Genomic DNA, 18,674 nt, shown 5'->3' with positions numbered 1-18,674 from the left:
ACTCTCCACAGCTGCATTGAGGCTACCGCAACTTCAGCTAATACGGCTACTGCAACCTCTCAGATCAACTCTGCTCTCATACCAAAGACCACGAAGGCTTACTAATTGCCGCTAATTCACCTAACACTGCCCCATGCGCTTATTATGGAACAGTGCCTGAAAAAGCTATCTTCCCTATGGCGCACTAAGGCTTAAAGCAGGTCCTGTCAGAAGCTACAGTGTCTGAACAGGTCTAACATGCTTTTCCTCTTAAAAAAATCTTTTCAGATTGAAGCTCTTCCTAGAAGACTAAAATACAGCTGGAGAAGAATCTGTCCTGAAAGACTGAAAGGACTGGCAACGGAACAGTTCTGATCCATACTGCTGCATAAAACCAAAACAGAATAGAGGAAACTGCATCAGAAACACTTGAATCAGCTGAGGTTCCTGAAGAAGTCTGTTTAAGCAAGGCTTCAGGCAACATTCATTTCAGTGCTCACAAGCTAAAATTCTGAGAAAACAATGCATAGGGAAGACACGGCAGGTAGCAGTATCCACCAAAGTGCTAGATCTTAAATATTTTTAGAACTTCAGTAATTTTGCTTTATACAACACTAAAGCAAATATGCAGCAATAAGAGGCCTTTTGCTCACACGTTCAAAATCTGTGCTCACCTGCGAAACAGCACATGCTTCATCTGGGTTCTCAAGACGAAGTAGTGAGAATTCAATCAGAACTTTACAAGCAGCCGCCACTGACTGCAGTTGGTTTCTTGGTACTGAAAAAAAAGCAATGTTTGCATCGGTCAGTAGGAATTTTCAAACAATTCCGTGTAATATATTCTTAACGCTTTCAATAAAACAGAACGCTATACACACACATGCACACACTATCTATCATGTCTAAGACACAGATGCAATATAAATTCAGTCTCCTCAAAACGTAACAAAGAAATGTCTGTAAAGTAAGGATAATATCTACCACTCAGATGTAGAGGCCAAAAAAAACTAGATACAATGGCTTCTCTAGCAACATTTATTATTTAATACCAAACTGACAGGAAAAGCACTGAAGAACATGAAACAGGCTGACCAAAATTTCATTTTTTCACATAAATTATCAAGTCCTTTCAGCTGAAATAGTCTAAAATGTTTTGAGTCAAAAGGTTTTGATCATTACGTCCAACACGGTGGCATTACTTTGGTGTGCTAAAGAATAATTTTAACACACTGAAAATGCACGCAAACACTTCATTTGACCAAAAACGATTTCCCCAAAGTGAAGCCAGGCCAACAAATGAAACACCAAAAAGTCAACACCATCCACTGTTTGAGGCCAAACGCTCACATCAACAAATTTCCCTTTCCATCCGAATTCACATTCTGCCAGAACAAAAGCTAGCAACGCTGGCCTGGTGCAGTTGGCGTTAACATCCGATTCAGAAACAGGATTTTGGACAAATACCAAAAGCACAACAATCCTAGCCTACTTTTACTATATCCTAGTCATTAGACAAGAGCAAAAGAAAGCAAAGCATGGTGAACACTTACTTAGACCACACACAGTAGTGATGTAATGTGTAGAGAGTGCAACAAAGGAGGAGTAAAAGGGCTCGTATTGTTTGTCATGGTGCAGGATTTCAGATTCGCTGCGGTAAGAGAACAGAACAGAAGATATGTCAATTGTATACAACGCAATAGCCGCTGCCATACAACACTCACAATATGATATATCTACTAACGTATGCAAGCCAAGCTCATTAAAAATCACACGCTCTTTCCAAATCTTCCTCTGGAGAATAAAATGATATCCCCAGAATAGGACAGAAGCCTCTGCCACGTGCGCCATCTCTCGCATCCTCAGCGCGGACCCCTCCAGCAGCAGGTAGATCAGGGCACCAGGATCATCCTCCACGTAGTAAGTTTAAGGAAATAATTTGGATACTGCAAGTATTTTTCATTTATACCGTCAACAAGTCAGCATCTTTAAACAACTGCTCTCCCAGTAGTAAGCAATCTTTAGGTTATTCCAAACCCAGCTGCCCATAAAGTTTGGACAGTTTGCTTCGTTAATGCCAGACAGCGTTTGCCAGGGCTGCAATACAGGCATTCATTCCCTATCAAGGCACATTGTCAACTGAAGTTTATGCAATTCTGCAAGAGAGAAGATCAAAACAACCAGTTGCATAATAATAAAAAACGCACAACACGCCGTCTCCAACAAGCAGGGGAGTAAGGAGTTTTGGCAGGTAACCCACAGCAAAGAAAAACGTATCATTCACTGTAACCTGCCTCACCGGTAGAGACTTTCACCTTCCAAAACCTCTATCATCTTGCTATTTTCCCCCCACACAAATCAACACACAGCTCAGAGTGAGTGAAAATTTAATGCCAACTCAAATCAGAGTAAAAATTGTAAAGCGAAATACATGCCAATACAGGTTCCTCAGGCAGGCTTCCTAGCCAAGGAGAACGGCTATTTACACACAGAAATGATACGTTAAAGGCAGCAGCAGTAAAGTTTCACACCACAGCCCACTTGAACAGAAACCTGGAGAGAAACAGAAACAGAGCTCTGCCTCCGGGGCTAGTTCAGCCCCTGGTTTTTACTGTGGTAAAACTAAGCAATGTGGACACCCGCCTATTAAATGACTAAATTCATTTCTTTCACATTTCCAGATGATAGAAACTTTTATTCAGTGACATGAATCATTAAGTTCAAAGAAAACATTATGCTACCCAGCTTCACGGACCATTTTAACTTTACTTCTCAAAACGCAGACTTCTCCATCTTCAGTAACGGGTGGGAAAGAGAAGGGGTCAACCTGTCATGGATTGCTATACCCCCTTCACCCGCCTGCAGACAACGATGCCAGCTTTAACAGACGAGGAAAGGAAGAGGACACACTATTCCCTACCGACCTCAAGACTGACCTATTTATGCTCATTCACTTTCCCTTTCTCTAGCGTAATTAATCTGTGGAAAACGTGGCTGAAACAGAACAAACCATAGAATCTGTTTTTTTCCCTCCCACAAAAAGGGAGAGAGAAACACTCAACAGCTTTGTAGCTGTGCTTTCACAGTTCTGAGAAATTTTTTAATTTAGTCTATGCAAAAAGCTTCAACGGAAAAATAGCTGTTATGAACCAGGAAGCTCTGCTTGAAAACATGCAGTAGCACAACAGTACTGGATTTCGGAGGTTTGTCTCACCAGGCTCGCCTTGCCATCTCTTGCCTGAAGTGCACGGCCGGGTCAAAAGCTCAGACTCAAACGCGCAAAAGAGCCCACGCCCCGTATGCTGAGACATTAGTTTTGTTCATCTACCTCTTTATGCGCAACTATAAGTTAGCGGCAGCAGAGATACGGAATGTATTTTAAGCGAACAAATAAGAACTAACTGGGAATAACAAAGCATGGAAGAATTTGGCAGCTCCTCCATTACCGTTCTGCTGCATAGGTCAAGCTGTGCAACCTGCAAAACCCATGAGGTATAGAAATACAAAAGGACAGAAACTGGAACAAGTTCGGGTATTTCACATCAATTTGAAAATAAGAGGTTTAGATTTCATAAAAATAAGTCACGGGTGTCTCGTGGTAGTAAAACAACCCTTAGAAGAGGAAGGCAACTCTCAACTAATCACCATCATCTAGTCTTTGTGAGTAAACATAACAGCTTAATCTATGACGTGCTGGAGTAATATTTGTTTATATAATGAAATTTAATAATAATTTAGGCTTTGTATAGTGAGGGTTGCTTAAATAACTGCTTCACAGAAAAAATCCTTACTCACGCCAACCCAGAAGCCTCCGCGTCGATATCAAATATAACGTGTCACCAACAAATACCACCTCCCTTCTCAGTTCTGCTTCCAAATTTTAAACAGGCCAGAAATAGACCCTTTATGTAAGACAGCAGGCACAAAAGCAGCCCCTTCCTTGAAAAGGCATAAACAGCAGGTGCAGGAGTTCTCTTGCTATTGAAAAACCTTTCCTGAAAAATCAGTCCTATTTGACTGTCCGAGACCTTGCAAACTGACCACGCTCTAAGTCAACTCTGTCTTTCCAAGTCAGCATTTCCATAATTTATGTTAAATAAGAGGCCGAAGCCTACTAACTCCTGAATATTCCTGCTAATAGGAAAATTCCAGTGACCTGCTGATGCTTAAACTCAAAAATGAAGCACGCTACTTGTCAGGAAAACTCATAAATATTTATTTCAAAAAGAATTATGTTACTTATTCTGCTGCCATTACACCACGTTTATTTACTGGGGATTGCTTTATGGATTATACCATCCAACAGTCTCACTAAAACACCTAACAACCATCTTCTGAAAATAAGCTGAACAGATATAGTCTTTTCTATTAGAAAGTAACAGATAGGCTACTTGTTCAGAATATAAGAGCCTGACTCCAAGCATGAAGAAGCTATTTTTATCCTCTGTGATGTGTAACGTGCTATATCAACGCATGAAATACAAGATATCGCTCTGCAAGACTCCAGGGGCCTTGGACTTCCATTAATTTCGCTGGGTTTGAAACACAGCCAACATCAGGCACGTAACTCAAACTCGCCAAGCGCAGCACTACTTAGAATAAAGGCAACGCGCTCCCGTCTCACATGGAACCGTTGTTTTCACCGAGGGAGGAAACAGCCCTCTCCCAGAAGTCAAGCGTGTCTATTTAGCAGTTACGTGATATTATCACACTGGAACAACCCAATAACGGACGTTAAGAGTAGTGACAGCGGAGATCCACGCGATTAAGCTAAGGTGAGATGGTTTATAAAAGAAAGATTAGCCTAAGGCGTGCCTGGATAGCACAAGCGTTCAGCACAGGCAGGTTTCTTGGTGAACCACTGCGCGTATGCACGGGGGCACGGACCGCTGGTTCCAAGCGCCCAGCGCTTGCACGTTCAGCCGCTACGCTACCCGAAACGCCGCAGGGCTCGACTTCGTTATCTTCTCTAGCACGGCCTTTGGGTTTTGCTTCCAAACGTGTAATTGCGGTCAGGCTGAGGATCTCCCTACCCGAACGCAACGCCGCGGCGTCCTCGCCTCGTCACAAGACGAGCTACAAACCGCGCAGCGGGGCTAACCGAGGAGGGAGCAGGGCCCTCCGCCCGCCGGGGAGGGGGCGGCCTACCTGCCAGAGGTGCTCACCGCGGCCGAGCGCTGGCCAAGCCGGGCAAGCGGCGGCGCACCTCCTCCCCGACGGCTGGGCGCCGCCCAGGGAGCCTCCCCGGCTGCCGCGCCGCGGGCCGCAACGCTGCCCCGCACCGGCTCCCTTCCCGCCGGCGGGCCTAGGCCCTCGGGCCTGCACCGGCGGCGCCGGGAGCCCGAGCGGAGCCCCCCCTCACCTCTCGATAACCGAGGCCAGCAGCTGCGGGAGCTCCTTCATCTCGAAAGCCGAGTAGGAGGCGGAGAGCAGGGGCCGCACGGCCACCTCCCAGCCCGGCTCCGCCGCGGCCCCCGCGGCGCCGCCGCCGCCGCCCGCCGCCATCTTGCCGCTGCGCTGGGCGGGGGGGGCGGGGGCGGGCGCGAAGCGGCGCAGAGCGGAAGTGCCTCCCCCTCCCCCCCCCGCGAGACAGGAAGTGACCCCCGCGCCCGCCCCTCCCAAGCGCGGAGCTCGGCGCCTGCGCAGTAGATGAGTCAGCAAGTTTCCCGTGTGGCGCGTGCGCGGCGGCTCGGCTGGGGGGGGGGTGGTGAGAGAGACGTGTGTGCGCATGCGCTGTGACACCCCCCCCCCCCCCCGCCGCCTTCAGAAAACACCCCAAAAGAGGCAAATCCACTTAATGAACTCCCTCTCCAAGGGACAAAACGCTGCTGCTCCGCGCACCAAGTACCCACTGGTTAAGTACAGCCGTGATGGTTAGGAGAAGCGTCGCGATGAGGTACAATTGGCTGCAAAACGTGATTAGGACAACTTCAAATCAGAGCCTGACCTTAAAAACGGACGATAAAAGGGAACATCCATGATCCACAGAGGGAAAATGGAGAGGGTCTTTACTCCTAAAGCACAGGACATTCACCCTGGCTTGGAGTGACCAAGGAGCTGTACAGTAAGGCAGAATACATTTTTCAAACGCCATCTGAAATTCACATCTCGCCTTTATGGACACGACTCTTATTTTCTTTCCGTTAAAGAACGACGCCAGAAACATCCAAACAAATGAGCTGTATGGTGTACACCAGACACAGGAAAATTTCCAAAATAGGAGGGAACCAGTGGTGTAGCCACAATAAATAAAAAGCATGAGAAACATGACAATCAGATTCCCCCCATGCTCTTGCAACATACTTGAATTTCCCACCAACATTCATACAACTTCTAATGTCCCTCTTATCAGAGGGAGAGGAGATGCTGAGTCAGTTCTCTGTCTTGCATACAGTAGCTCACACATTTACCAAGTCCAGCATTTAAAGCACAGTAGCCATCAGTGTGCGACTCCTCCTCTTACCAAGACTTTAGTAATAGTGGGGGTTGAAGAAGAGGTTAGCATCAGCGGGACACTCATCCTCAGTTCGTTGTTCAGCTCTTCACTAAAATTGGGTTATGTTGCTTTGGGAAGATAACATGATCACCAGATTTTAGGACATTAGGACTTTTTTCAGACTTTTTTGGGGGGGAAGGTTTTGAAGGTTTTTTAGTCATAACAGTCGGATGTCGCTTTACTATCTCTTTTCCATTTCTTCTCACAGGGAGGTGTACAGGCAGCGTACTGGCAGCTCCTCCTTTCAAACATCTTCCAGCAGAAACACAAAATAGACGCTTGCCTCTGTCACAGCCAGGCAAACAGGAGCTTCTAATTGAACCCAGCGGCGACACTGGGTCGCAGATCATCAGCCGGTCCGAATCTCAGATACCTTCTCCAGCCTCGTCGATGCCCTCAGCGTTCCCTTCACCCACGGGCCTACCGCCAGGCACGGTTCAGTAGCTTCACCTGAGCAAGTCTCTTTGTAATCATAGTGGCGAAAACCAGGCCAAAGAGGACACTGCTTATCAGCACGTAGTCATAGTCGTCTTTCAGGACATCAAACTGCTTCGATGGGTACACTCGGGTCTGATAGATGTCCAGGCCGTATGCAACAACCTAAAGAGAGGAGATCGCATGTTGGGAATGCGGCTTCAAGCAGAAAGCCAGGTGCATCAGAAGTGATGGACTTTCACATCTACAGCTCTGATCAAAACAAGAAATGATTAAGCAGCGAGCAGCCACATGATCAGAAGCTACAGACTCCCTGCCACAGGTTATATCATCATGCTTCTCTACCCACCAACTCCACAGCTCTGCCAAGAGTACTCACCAAACAGGTGGACTCTAGGCCAGAGGGGGCTGTATAAATCCCTCTCATTCGCGATATGGTTTGATTGTAGTTGATAAACCTCTCAGCGTGGATCTGCACGTCAGGAGAATACGGAATCAAATTCTCTTCTCTGAAAGGCATGAAAAGAGAAGTCAAAAACCATCCAAACACAGCATGCAAAGGACATCTTCACCTACATTTTGTTTCCTAGAATGACCAGACTTGTGATTCCTAAGCCACTGACCTAAACCAACAAGTTTAGCAGCTTTCTCCAGGTCAGATTTATTTTTGCTACAAGTAGAAAACACAGGCCAGCTAGGTCACACTATGCTGCAGCAGCCTCCTTTTAGGGTTCTCAAGCTTTAAAACTAATCAAGCGTCATTCTAGAAACTTCAGTTATTTCTTAAACTGCAGACAACAGGCATTTCTTCCTAGTGACAGGACCTGCTGTATTACAGACAAACGTTTTCTGCCATCATAAATGGGCAACCAAGCAGCTTCACTAAATCTCATGCAAGGATTGCCCTGAATCTAGCCGTGAAAAGTTGTTCTACTTCAGCATATTACACACAAACCCATCGCTCTCAAAGGTGTCCACGAACAGCGGTTATTGCGCTTTCCTTACCTGCTTTGTTCTGTAGGGATTTCAGGGCGGCGAGGATCCAGCAGAGCCTTCGGAAGGGAGAGGATGGCCCCAGAGGGAAGCCCAACTGTACATTAAAAAGAGGAGCATCTTAAAAATGGTCGTTTCTGACAGCATTTTCTAACAGCTAATATAGATGCCCTCCTGGTGCATGTCCTTGCACTTGCCAAGAGTCCAGGGCAGCCCAAAGGCAGGCAGGATCTTTGACAAAAAACCACCTACTGCTCAGTTTTGAGCGCGATGCCTGGCTCATGCAGGTAGCAGCGATCTCTGAATACTTTCAGAGCCGAGCAGCGTGCACTTACTGAGCAAGTGACGGCTGGTGATGCCTCGTTCAGTGATGGTGGCCTCCATGGCACTGATAGCAGATGGGAAGATGTAAGATTGCTGGAGGACCTGAGGTAAAAGTGGGCGGTCAAGGGAGCTGAAGGCTGTGGCGTTGTATTGTTCCGTCCCCTCATACAGCTCCAGCACCGTGAACTCGTTCCGACGTGCCTTAGTATTCCAGTACTGGTACTGAATTGAGAGAGGAAGATGTCGTTCAGGAATACAGAGCAAGCCAAGTCAACAATACAGAGGTAGCAGCAAATCATAAAGAAAGGTCAGAAAGTATTCTGCCCACAGGTTCAGCAACTGCCCTACCTCCTAAAAGTAAAGGACAAGGAGATATGAGTTCTTACCACCACCCAGTTCTCCGAATGGACAATGTGCACAGGTCCCTTTGCTTTCTTCTGTACCGACGAGTGGATGATCCTGCCTGTGACTCCATCGATCAGATGTATTCCAATGAAAGTGCGCTCATGATGCGTATCAGTGCTCTCCGTCACCACAGCAAGCAGGTTTGGATTCAAGGACTGTAGCAGCAAAAAAGGAAAAGCAGCTGAGATCCCCACTTTAGTGCCAGAGGCACCATGGTTATCTGCATTTCATCTGGTACCAGAGATGTAATGAACAAAATATCTTATCAGCACAGACCATTTGGAGAAACTAAGCAGCAGTCCCCCCCATCCTCAGATGCTTGACAGGCTTTTAATTGCTGCATGAAAACATGTCATTTAAAAAAGAAAAAAGTCTGCCAAAATTAGCATCTTCTGCAGAAGATTCTCAGGTTTTCTCAGGTTAGGGACACTGATACCTGTATAGAAAAAAATGGCATTATAGGGCAAAGATGTAATGCCAACAGTGCCTAGACAGAGAATAGAGATCTTCCAGTGATCTAATGAGTCACCAAAAAAGTTCCTACAGCACCTTGTAGAGAACACTGCGATCACCCATCACACGGCCCTGGGAGTGCACGTGCTCACTGGATCTCTTCCCTTTCACAGTCACTATCCTCTGCACTTCCGTGGGAATGATCACCTCCCAACTCTCCTCTGTTGTCAGGTCCTGCAAGAAACACACGACACAGGAGAAGGTTTTATCTGATCCTCCAAAGACACAGCCTCCACTACTAAGACGCAGGGAGCTTCCTCTGCTTTTTTGGATTGTGAAAGAGTTTTAGGAAGGTTTTGAGGCCTAGTAGAAGTCAAAAGCCAGGTGAACTGTTTACGCCCCAAGCAAAACTCCATAAAACAAGTGCAAGGATCTACCATTTTCCTACAGAACACACAGGAAAATGATATCACTTATACTGTAATGTTTCCTCCATACCTTTTTCAGCCTCAACCCAGAGAGTTTTCCCTGATCAGCATCCACTAGATAAAAAAAAATAGAGTGGGCTATTTCTTCTAACTGATGAAGAACATTCTTAGTCGCTGGGAAAGCCGTAACCTGGAAAAGAGAAGAAGAATTGGAAAGCTGGTTAAAAATCAACTGACAAACAAAAACACCGGAAAATATTTTAAACACGAAGGTACATCAAATGAAGTTTCACCAAAATAACCTCATCTTTTTTTTGTGAAATGTAACTCAACGACATTTTTTAACCTTGCTCCAAAAAGGGGAGGATAATTAACCTGAACATGAAGAATGCTGCCTAGGGGCAAAGCAATTTACCTTGTAGTCATCATCAATCAGGAGCAGCACTTTGGCATAGTCTTGATCCATAATAGGCAGAAGCAAAGTCTGAAGGATCGGACGCTTCAGAACAGGGGGAGCTACTTGGCTCCGCTTCCCAAAGATGGGGTTAAAGACATAGAGAAAACTCATTTTGGTTTCCTAAAAAACAAACAAGATGCACAACCCCCAAGATGGGGTTAAAGACATAGAGAAAACTCATTTTGGTTTCCTAACAAACAAACAAGATGCACAACCCCAAAGATGGGGTTAAAGACATAGAGAAAACTCATTTTGGTTTCCTAACAAACAAACAAGATGCACAACTTTTTTTAAAGCCAACAAAAGAGCTCCTTCCACCTGTTACCTACTGGTGTGGGCTATTCACACCCTGGGCTCAACTACTCCACCCTGAAAACACGTTCCGTTTGAACATACTGAAGCAATTCCTCTGTTGAGAGAGCATACACTGTCCTAACCAAATCCTATCGGCTGCCTGCTGAAGCAGTCTCAAGGCAAATTACGGTTTTCTCCTCCCTCACTTGTCTGTGGCCTACAAAACGTGCTGCGCCTAGCTAGAGGAAAGCCACTGCCGCCTAGCTAACGTAGACAACATATGACTTATTTCACAAAGCCAGGGAAAAAAAAATGAATTAAACTATACCTTTTATTTAAATAAAAGAGTTCAAAATGAGCATCCTGGCAGCATTCGGACTGTGTCTCTGCTTCCCTTCAACTGTCATTCCCCTCCTCTCCCTGCGTACATCAGCGATAACCATGCGATCACGCAAAAAGATGCTTTCTAAATGCACAGTTTTCCAAGCTAAGCAGATTCAACGGAGGGAGAGAGGAAAAGAACTCACCTTGTCCTTAATGAGCAACGTACATTGCGGAGGGTGGGGGAAATGGGCTGTTGTTCTCTGGACCATCAGCTTAAAGGAGGAACCCGGTCTCACATTCTTGAGGTACTGCTTCCACAGGATGGTGCCAGAACTGCTTTCAATACCAAAAAGCTGAGCGACAGAGAGACCAGATTAAAGCCAAAGTCTAGAACAACATATCTTTCACATGGAAGCGCTGCAATTTAAGCACTGCAGCTTGCTTTGGGGCATGCCAAAGAAAGAAGAGTCTTAGTCCCTCTCCAATGCCACCACAAAACACTCTGTGCATCTTTTCAAGCCATTCTTCCCAGAGCCCGGGAAAAGAGGCAGAGAAAATTCTGTGGTGAGACCCTTTGCTACAGCCTAGAAACAGATTCCTACCCTGCCTTCCTCACCTTTCCCGAAGCAGTGACCATAACCATCATTTTCTGGAGGTTGAATTCATCTCTAGCCAAGTTATCAATATTAATCTCATTCCTAATCTGGCTCCGGGGTTTCCTGGCATCATAAAACATCTTCCAAAGATGGGCAGTCCAGGCTTGCAGCAGGATAAGTTGGGAGGACAGCCGCTTCAGGAACATCCCTAGCAAACCATCTGCAAAAGGACCAACAATGATAACTGAAGGGAAAAAATATGACATAACCGAAGGGGAAAAACTTCACATCCCACTCCATAGTTCAATTACAGTTTCGGCCAACAAAAGTAACGTGGCCATGCCTGAATTTATGACAGCTCTTAGCCTCTGCCTTCCTCTGCAGGAGAGCGACTTAACAGTTATCGTGACTCTTAGAGACTTTTTGGCATTTACCATCCTTTTCCCACTTCACACTGGTCTTACTCATTCCAAAAGACACTCTCAGCAACCGAGAGCAAACCCTCTTGCAGAGGATATAATCTCTTCCTTTCTATTCCTTCTTTCTCATTGGTACACTCAGCAAGCGCTCACCCAAAGCTAACCCACCTTCACAGGGTCTCAAGCTCTGTTCGCGCACATTACTTAGAGTAACAGAACCACTTGTAGGAAAAAAAAAAAAAAACACCTTAATTCTACCCAAGGAGGGTTTATATTGCTCCTGTCAAGGAGCTAAAAACAGCAGACTTCAACTATATTTCACCACTGAGGAAAACAAGCAGAAAAAAAAGATAAAGACCCACTAGAAAAAACTTGTCAGAAAGATTAGGAAACACTGCATAGTCTGAGGTTACCTTGAATGGCTGCATCCAGGACAGCAAGAAAAACAAAACAAAGCAGAAACAAAAGCTATTGAAATGAGTCTTCCAGAAAAGGTAATCAGAGCATCAAAGGGAAACGTTTAAGAAAGATGGATAAAATCTCTCCCATCTCTTTTGCATTCATAGTCTGGAACGTAATATGTTTACGTGATCTGCCTTTGACGTTGAGCTTTAAAAGTTGGGACAGAAACGGGTTTATTTCCGATTCTGTTGATCATGCTGCCAATAGTGGAAATTTGAATCCAAAGAACTCATGGCTTAGAGGAAAACTACACATTTCTTCAGGAAAAAAAAAAAACAAATAGAAACTCACATGCTTATAGAGAATTCCATGAAGTTTATGCCTTACCCGCTTTCTTTCCAAATTCCCCCTCCAGCTCAGCCTGTGCACCTGTCAGAGGTAGATCCACCATCTCCAAGCTTACCACTTCTGCTAGTGACTCCTCTCTGCTCCACACAACCTTTCCTGAAAAGAAATATGAGTAGAATATTGGTAAATCAAAAAAAGCACAAGTATATTGCACATCTCTGTTATGCCCATTAGCAAGACTAGCTAAAGCAACTGAAGCTCTTTTGAATTTAATCTCTGGGAACAGATTTTCAGAGACAAAAATCTTTGCTCACTGTAGAAAGATCTTCCAGTGGGCCTTAACATGCAAATCACAGTTTCTTAATGCAATGAAAAATACTGTTCACATGTTTAATATAATAAGCGTTGGTCCTTCACAAAGACCATGAAAAATACTTTATTCAACCAGAGTCACTTCAAAGAACAAGAGGAACAAATAAACGTTTTGAAAGGGTTGAAGCCATTAAGTCCATTTAAAATAATAGGTACAAAGTATGAACTCCAGAATGCTTATTAAGCCCTTGGGGATTCAAATTACCGAGATGGACTTTCAGTCTTTTCTGCAAATTAACATTGTTGCCTTAAGAAACTTTTTTGAAGAAACTTCAAGGAAGATCTACAAGAAGGCTTAGGGCTCTCATTCTACAATAGGAGTTCTGAAATCTATAGCAATCCAGGAAACTCAAAGGCTCCATCTGCACAAACAACACCGCAGAAACATCGGTTTCTCAGATGAGCTGTCTTGTGAGAGTGAAAGATATACAACTTTCCGGTCTCCTTCCAGGGATTTAGCTCAGGACCACCTCCCTAGCTCAGTTACCTGCATATTGCAACCATGCAAGTTGCACTAATTTTGCCACTTTCCAAACAACAACAACAAAAAAAAAAAAGCAGTGATAAGATATGGTAGTTTGGGATTGGATTCCATAACACTGGAGATATCTTCTTGTCATACAGTGACAAAACGGACCAGGTTAGTTGTTTGTGCCGATTACCTGGCTGCTGGAGGAACAATAGCATGTGGTCTTCTGTTTGCACCAGCGCTCGATAGCCCACAGAGTCATCCTTCTTCAGAAAGACCTGGATGTATAGCTGGAAAAAAGAGCAAGAGAAATGGTGAGGATGATGTCCATCAGCTGCTTGGACCAAACAGAAACAACGCTCAGACCTCACAAGTAAAACCAGCACGAACAGTATGAGCGTATGCACCAGTCTAGTACATCAGCAGCAAGCCTTCCACCTTGTCTGAAGAGCTCTACCAGTCCTGCCAAATTGGGCTATGGAAAGCAGTACAAGGCTGATAAGCCACAGGATTGAAATAAGATCCCTGCTCACCTGCTCTGGTTTGGCACCACTCTGATCCAGGTTAAAGGTAATTGTGGTGTCCAACAATCTTTGTCCAGTTTCAACCAGGTAGAGATTAATATTGTAGGTGTGATTGGAACAAGTCAAGGATTCCTACAACGTCATGGAGAAAAAAGACAAGTTAAACACACGTGTCACACCAAATCAAATTCCACAAGAAGGTTTCATGTTTAGCAAGCTCCGTGGCTTCAAGAGGTTTAAGATGTTTTTAGACTGGTTATATGGAAGTGGTGCAAAACATCAGCCTCCAAAAATAGGGTGTAATACCTTTTTCATTATGTTCCCGCATGTGAAGGAAGAAAACAGACTACTGATCATCAAGAATTTCTACTGTTCTTGGGAACAAGCCCATTTTATACCTTTTTTTGGGAATCCTCCAGAGTATTTCCACTACGAAGGCCATCAGAACTTCCGGATTTCTGCAGTGAGGATGAGAAGAGATAACATGGCTTGGGAGCACAATGAGGGGGGTATGGAAAAAAAATGGGGTTTTGAGTGCCTGACCACAGCAAGCTCTGTCTCTAGACTTGACTCTAAAAACAGGCCCAGAGACAATTCCGAAAAAGATGAAAGCTTGCTAAGTTCCATATTCCTAAGAACGGAAACCCTCCCTAGATAGGTAAAGCTGATTCATGGCTTGCATACAAGCAGATTACACAAGCCTAAAACAGGCTACATACAGAACAGCACGTTTCACAAAGTTAGAAGTAGCTTTAGCTGGATGTGATCAAGGTCTGCTTGCCTTGTCTTCATATGTCTGAGAAACTAATTAAATCTTACTCTTTTTGAAATTACTAAACATCCCCGGGCCTGTGAAGGAAAACTCTTGCGGAATCCGACTCCAGTGCATGTCCCTATTACAGAACCGCGCTGGTCACATAGTACAAGCAAATTGTATTCACCAGTTCACTCCGGCAGGTGAGGACAGCAGCCACAGTTTTCTCCCCAGTCGTTGCAAAGCTCACCAGAGCTGCCTGAAAAAAATTTAATAGGAAAGCATAAAGCCAACAAAAACAACAAAAAAACTACCTGCGCAGGAAAGTATGCCCTGATGAAGTTAACAACATTTGATCCCCTACAGCCAAATTTCAAATTTCATCGTCTCACCAAAGATGAAATTACACCTCTTAAAAGACCAAAAACAGTTCTGTCAAAGAAGTAAATGGTTGACCTGCACAAGCTTTTGAACCACAACCTCTAGTATTACTGAGCTTTTTAAAGCTTTTTCACCTTTCAAAACTTCTCAGCTGGCCTAACAAGAGTACTACTATGCCACTGGTCTCTTAGAAATGCATGTCTCTGTCCAGCTCAAACCTAGATTTCCCCCCACGCTAACAGTTGTTAGCCACAAAGCATGCCTAAACTGATGTCTGAAACTATTTTAACAGCTAATATAAATGAAATCAAATGGTTCTCAAATGTTGCAGCAGAAAGCACAATTGAAATGGGAAACTCGGCAGCTTGTTCACCATGCTTAATATAAGGGAAGGTTTCTGTTTGTTTCTAAAATCTTAAGCTGTCGTCAGCCCTCCCAGTTAAGAGTTCTGCAGCTGCATCTATCTTGGTTACCTGCTGGAAGTCCCGAAGGTGGCTGAGCAGCCCGTGCCTGTATTGCAGCAGGGAGAAGTGGCTCGGAGACAGCTGCAGGAAAAACTGGGTCCGCGAAGCACTGACGAGATTGGGTTGAGTGGCCAATATCCTGGGTTGGAAGCCATCAGCAAACTCCAGGTCAAGCGACTGAGAAAGGGAGATCAGCGTATGCGTTCAACAAAACTTTTTCTCTGGTGAACCCAGTACCTTCCTTTTATAGCCAGCAATGCATGCTTTATAAAGACGCTGCCCATATGAGGATAAACATGGAACAGAAGCAAGGAGGCCTGGACTAACACTGGAGCAAAGCTCTGGGGACAATCCATTGGGCATGCTTAGTTGGGCAATTAGTTACTTACGATGCTCTGTTAGCACTGCTCACCTGCAGTGGGATCTGCTTCATCTCCTGCTCCGTCTCCAAGGAGCAAACATAGAGCGAGTGCGCGTCCATGTCCACGCACACCAGCACTGCCTCCCCGACCACGCCGCACGCTCCATTTAAGCTCTTCAGCCACGGGGCTGCTATTCTGATCTGCTGAGCAAGAGACACGCGAAGTTGTCAACAGCAGAAAAAACTTTGAAGAACCAACACGGCTGTGACCAAGATATTTAAGTCAGAAGTATTTTTACCCATGACCCTGGGATAAACTGTCTATTAGCCTGAGGTTTCCAGGATAGTCTTGACTCTGCCAGATGCAAGTCTGACTAACTTTTGCTTTCGGGGCATTCAGCAGTGGAAATCTATTTCTTGACCCAAAGGTAATGCCACAGGGAAAGGAAAGTTTAGTCTCCGCTACAACAACAACAAATTACTCTGCACATCACACCACAGCCATCTAGTACCATCAAAGTCAAGCTGGCAACAAATCCAACGTTTTGAATCCATGCTCAAGGACTACCTGTTTTGTAATTTCTCCATCCTCTACGCTGAAGGTCAGAACATTCAAGTGGCTCTGAGGAACAATTCCAAGTACGTGGATCACTCCAGTCCCGCGGGAATACAATAGCTGGTACTGAGTACTCTCACTGCAAGAGAAGCAGCTGCTGTAAAGTAACGGTCTTCAATCGCCACTCAAAATCACACTTACATTACTCTATCATGGGTCTTGCGAGGAAAGACTGACTCAACTTCTAACTTGCTTGTTCCAGAAGAAACATTCTGCCTATCAACACAAACGCTTTATGGACATCTCACCTTCAGTCACTGCTTTCTGCAGTGAAAAACGTGAAGATGATAGAGACATAACAGGTGGGGAATTCCTCCACCCTTCTCTTACAGTCTCCCCAATATTCCTTTCTATACAATTAAACACAAAATAGTTTCTGGTTTCAGACAGGAGGACCTCTTTCATTTCTTTGGAAAGAGCACTCCATTGGCAATGCTCATAAAACACGTGAAGTCCTCTCTCTCTTAATTCTGTCTTACCCTTTCAGAAAGTAACTGCTAACTTTATTTGTCTTAGTACCAAACTAGTTTTCCTAAGTAAAAGAGAAGCACAGCATCCCCTCCTCCTCAAGAAATTGGGTTCCATGTCTGCAACCGAAGCTTCTGCTTACACTATTTTCTTACCTTTCTGGTAGATGCTCTACCCATTTCTGGTGCCCATTGGACAGGTAGTGAAGAGAGACAGCTGCCTTCTTCAGGACTGCCACATATTTCACTGTGTCCTGTAGCCCCACCAAACTAGCCATCTGGAAACTAAGCACAGGTCAGAGGCAGCAGCTTAGAAAATGATGTTTATGAAGAACTCACCCTGTTTAAAGACCTTCTTCAAACATTCAACAGCAAACTTAAACTATAATTTAAATATATAGTCCACTTTACCTATCCTTAGCGATTTGAACAGAGAGGAGAAGGCTGGAATGCAAACACCTCAAATCAAAGTGGTACCTTCCATGTTTAATATGTTGTACGCTGGGGGAGAAAACCTACCTATGAAAGGATTTGTATCTCTTCCTCCTACCTGGTTGCCAAGGGGTGGAAACAGCATTAGGCCTGACAGCAAGCTGCAGGGATTCCTATAGTATTCATCCATGTTTATTTTAGAAACGTCACACCTAACTAACGTTTCCCTAGAATACAACTTCTCCTTCCTACACCAGCACACTGCAAAGGGAAAGAGACAGTCCAAACACTCACCTGCCGGTGTCCAGTGAGGTCTCCCAGTTCAACCCACCAATGTTGGTCTCCCACGAGCGGAGAATGCGCCCACCATTGGACACAGTGATGGCATCTGCACAGAAAACGATCAGAAGGACATAAATACAGGACTTGTATCCACCACAAATCAGTGAGGCATTTAGCTTTGGCAAGCCTAACGGTTACTCCGACAACTCGTGGCTGGGATCCCACACGCAAGGACAGTTACTAACCCCAGCGTGCCATGTAACGTTCTTCTTACCCTGTCCGTGGATCAGCATCGCATCTATTGCTCCTTCGGGAGTTCCCTTATCTACATGGCGCCACACTGAAGGAACAAAGAGTTACGTAAGAAACAGATTCGCTCCCCCAAATGCTTTTATTTGTTATTAGGTTTAAACCTGAGTTTTCTGCAGCAAAAAGCTCCTGCAGCCCATGCATCTGTCTGTCCTAAGGGATAAGCTTTTGAGCTGCAAGCTGATAAAGCAGTCTGAGCAATATTAATTTATCAGTATGAAAATGAAGTGCTAGGCCCACTACAATCAGCAGATGCCCCAGGAGAAAAGCCTGTTGGGCCCTAAGGCCCCACTTCACTCACGGATTTCGCCGTTCCTGGAGTTCAGCGCAGCCACGACGTTCTTCTCGGTGGCCACAATGAGCTTCTTTGAGCCCTGCGAGGCCTCCAGGGAGGCGAACTTGAGCTTGCCCACATACTGCTGCCTCCTGGGGGAGGGAAGGAGGGGTGAGAAGGCATCGCAGGGAGCCTCACCCGGGGCAGCGGGCAGGGGAAGCCGCCACGGGGAGGCTAACAGCAGGACGGAGCACTGGGCAAGTACGGAGACGGGGAAAATCCCGGGAGAAAGGGACCCCTCTCTCCCCCCCGTACGCACACACCGGGAACGCGGCCTGCCGTACCGGACCGGCGCCGCAGACAGGGCAGGCCGGACCGCGCCGCCGGCCCCACGCAGCCGGCAAGCCCGGCCCCCTGGGCTCCCCCCCCGGCCTCGGCCCGCACCCACCAGTCGAACTTGCCCACTTGGTCCTCGTAAACGGCGGTCACCAACGGCGACAACTGCAGCAGCAGCAGCAGCACCGCCGCCGCCGCCATGACAGCGGCCCGCCGCGATCCCGGCGCGCCCCGCGGCGGCCGCAGGGGGCCTGGCGCCGCCGGGGCCGCCCGCGCCGCCGCC

General features: G+C 45.8%; 2 protein-coding genes across 12 annotated transcripts in view; both read right to left on the bottom strand.

Moving 5' to 3' along the window:
• UBR4 (ubiquitin protein ligase E3 component n-recognin 4) overlaps nucleotides 1-5,492 on the bottom strand; it is an 81,901-nt gene extending 76,409 nt beyond the window's left edge. For all 10 annotated transcript variants that reach the window (XR_011135693.1, XM_068915596.1, XM_068915599.1 and 7 more), the window contains exons 1-3: nucleotides 5,339-5,492; nucleotides 1,530-1,627; nucleotides 654-757 (exon numbers count right to left, since the gene is read on the bottom strand). Coding sequence is in view for 9 of the 10 variants with exons in the window: in XM_068915596.1 (XP_068771697.1) it covers nucleotides 654-757; nucleotides 1,530-1,627; nucleotides 5,339-5,481 (345 nt within the window). In the remaining variant the exon portion in view is untranslated. The remainder of the gene's footprint in view (nucleotides 1-653; nucleotides 758-1,529; nucleotides 1,628-5,338) is intronic.
• A 579-nt stretch (nucleotides 5,493-6,071) lies between these two features.
• Nucleotides 6,072-18,638, bottom strand: EMC1 (ER membrane protein complex subunit 1). 2 transcript variants are annotated; one of them, XM_068916124.1, is made up of 23 exons: nucleotides 18,504-18,638; nucleotides 18,083-18,207; nucleotides 17,747-17,812; nucleotides 17,485-17,578; nucleotides 16,915-17,043; nucleotides 16,244-16,370; nucleotides 15,727-15,876; nucleotides 15,324-15,491; nucleotides 14,657-14,728; nucleotides 14,114-14,173; nucleotides 13,725-13,847; nucleotides 13,385-13,481; nucleotides 12,390-12,506; nucleotides 11,202-11,401; nucleotides 10,789-10,938; nucleotides 9,926-10,087; nucleotides 9,581-9,700; nucleotides 9,179-9,316; nucleotides 8,611-8,784; nucleotides 8,236-8,446; nucleotides 7,913-7,997; nucleotides 7,287-7,416; nucleotides 6,072-7,072 (listed from the first exon to the last, which is right to left on the bottom strand). In XM_068916124.1, the coding sequence occupies exons 1-23, from the start codon at nucleotides 18,590-18,592 to the stop codon at nucleotides 6,893-6,895; spliced, it is 2,967 nt and encodes a 988-aa protein (XP_068772225.1). In that variant the 5' UTR covers nucleotides 18,593-18,638; the 3' UTR covers nucleotides 6,072-6,892. The 2 variants fall into 2 exon arrangements, with proteins under 2 accessions (XP_068772225.1, XP_068772223.1); XM_068916122.1 differs by having other exon boundaries at nucleotides 15,727-15,879; nucleotides 18,504-18,637.
• Between the last annotated feature and the right edge of the window lie 36 nt (nucleotides 18,639-18,674).

Source organism: Struthio camelus, chromosome 21, assembly GCF_040807025.1.
Source record: "Struthio camelus isolate bStrCam1 chromosome 21, bStrCam1.hap1, whole genome shotgun sequence".
In the NCBI taxonomy this organism is placed as follows: domain Eukaryota; kingdom Metazoa; phylum Chordata; class Aves; order Struthioniformes; family Struthionidae; genus Struthio; species Struthio camelus.
This window is presented reverse-complemented; position numbering and strand designations above follow the sequence as displayed.

What these genes read in the sequence shown, in the direction of transcription:
- EMC1 (XM_068916122.1), bottom strand. Translation starts at nt 18,592, where the DNA reads ATGGCGGCGGCGGCGGTGCTGCTGCTGCTGCTGCAGTTGTCGCCGTTG. An exon ending in GTGGTGCCAAACCAGAGCAG is followed by an intron (nt 13,482 to 13,724) that starts GTGAGCAGGGAT and finishes TCTTTTTTCCAG; the next exon opens with CTATACATCCAGGTCTTTCT. An exon ending in GGAATTTGGAAAGAAAGCGG is followed by an intron (nt 11,402 to 12,389) that starts GTAAGGCATAAA and finishes GTCCTTTTGCAG; the next exon opens with ATGGTTTGCTAGGGATGTTC.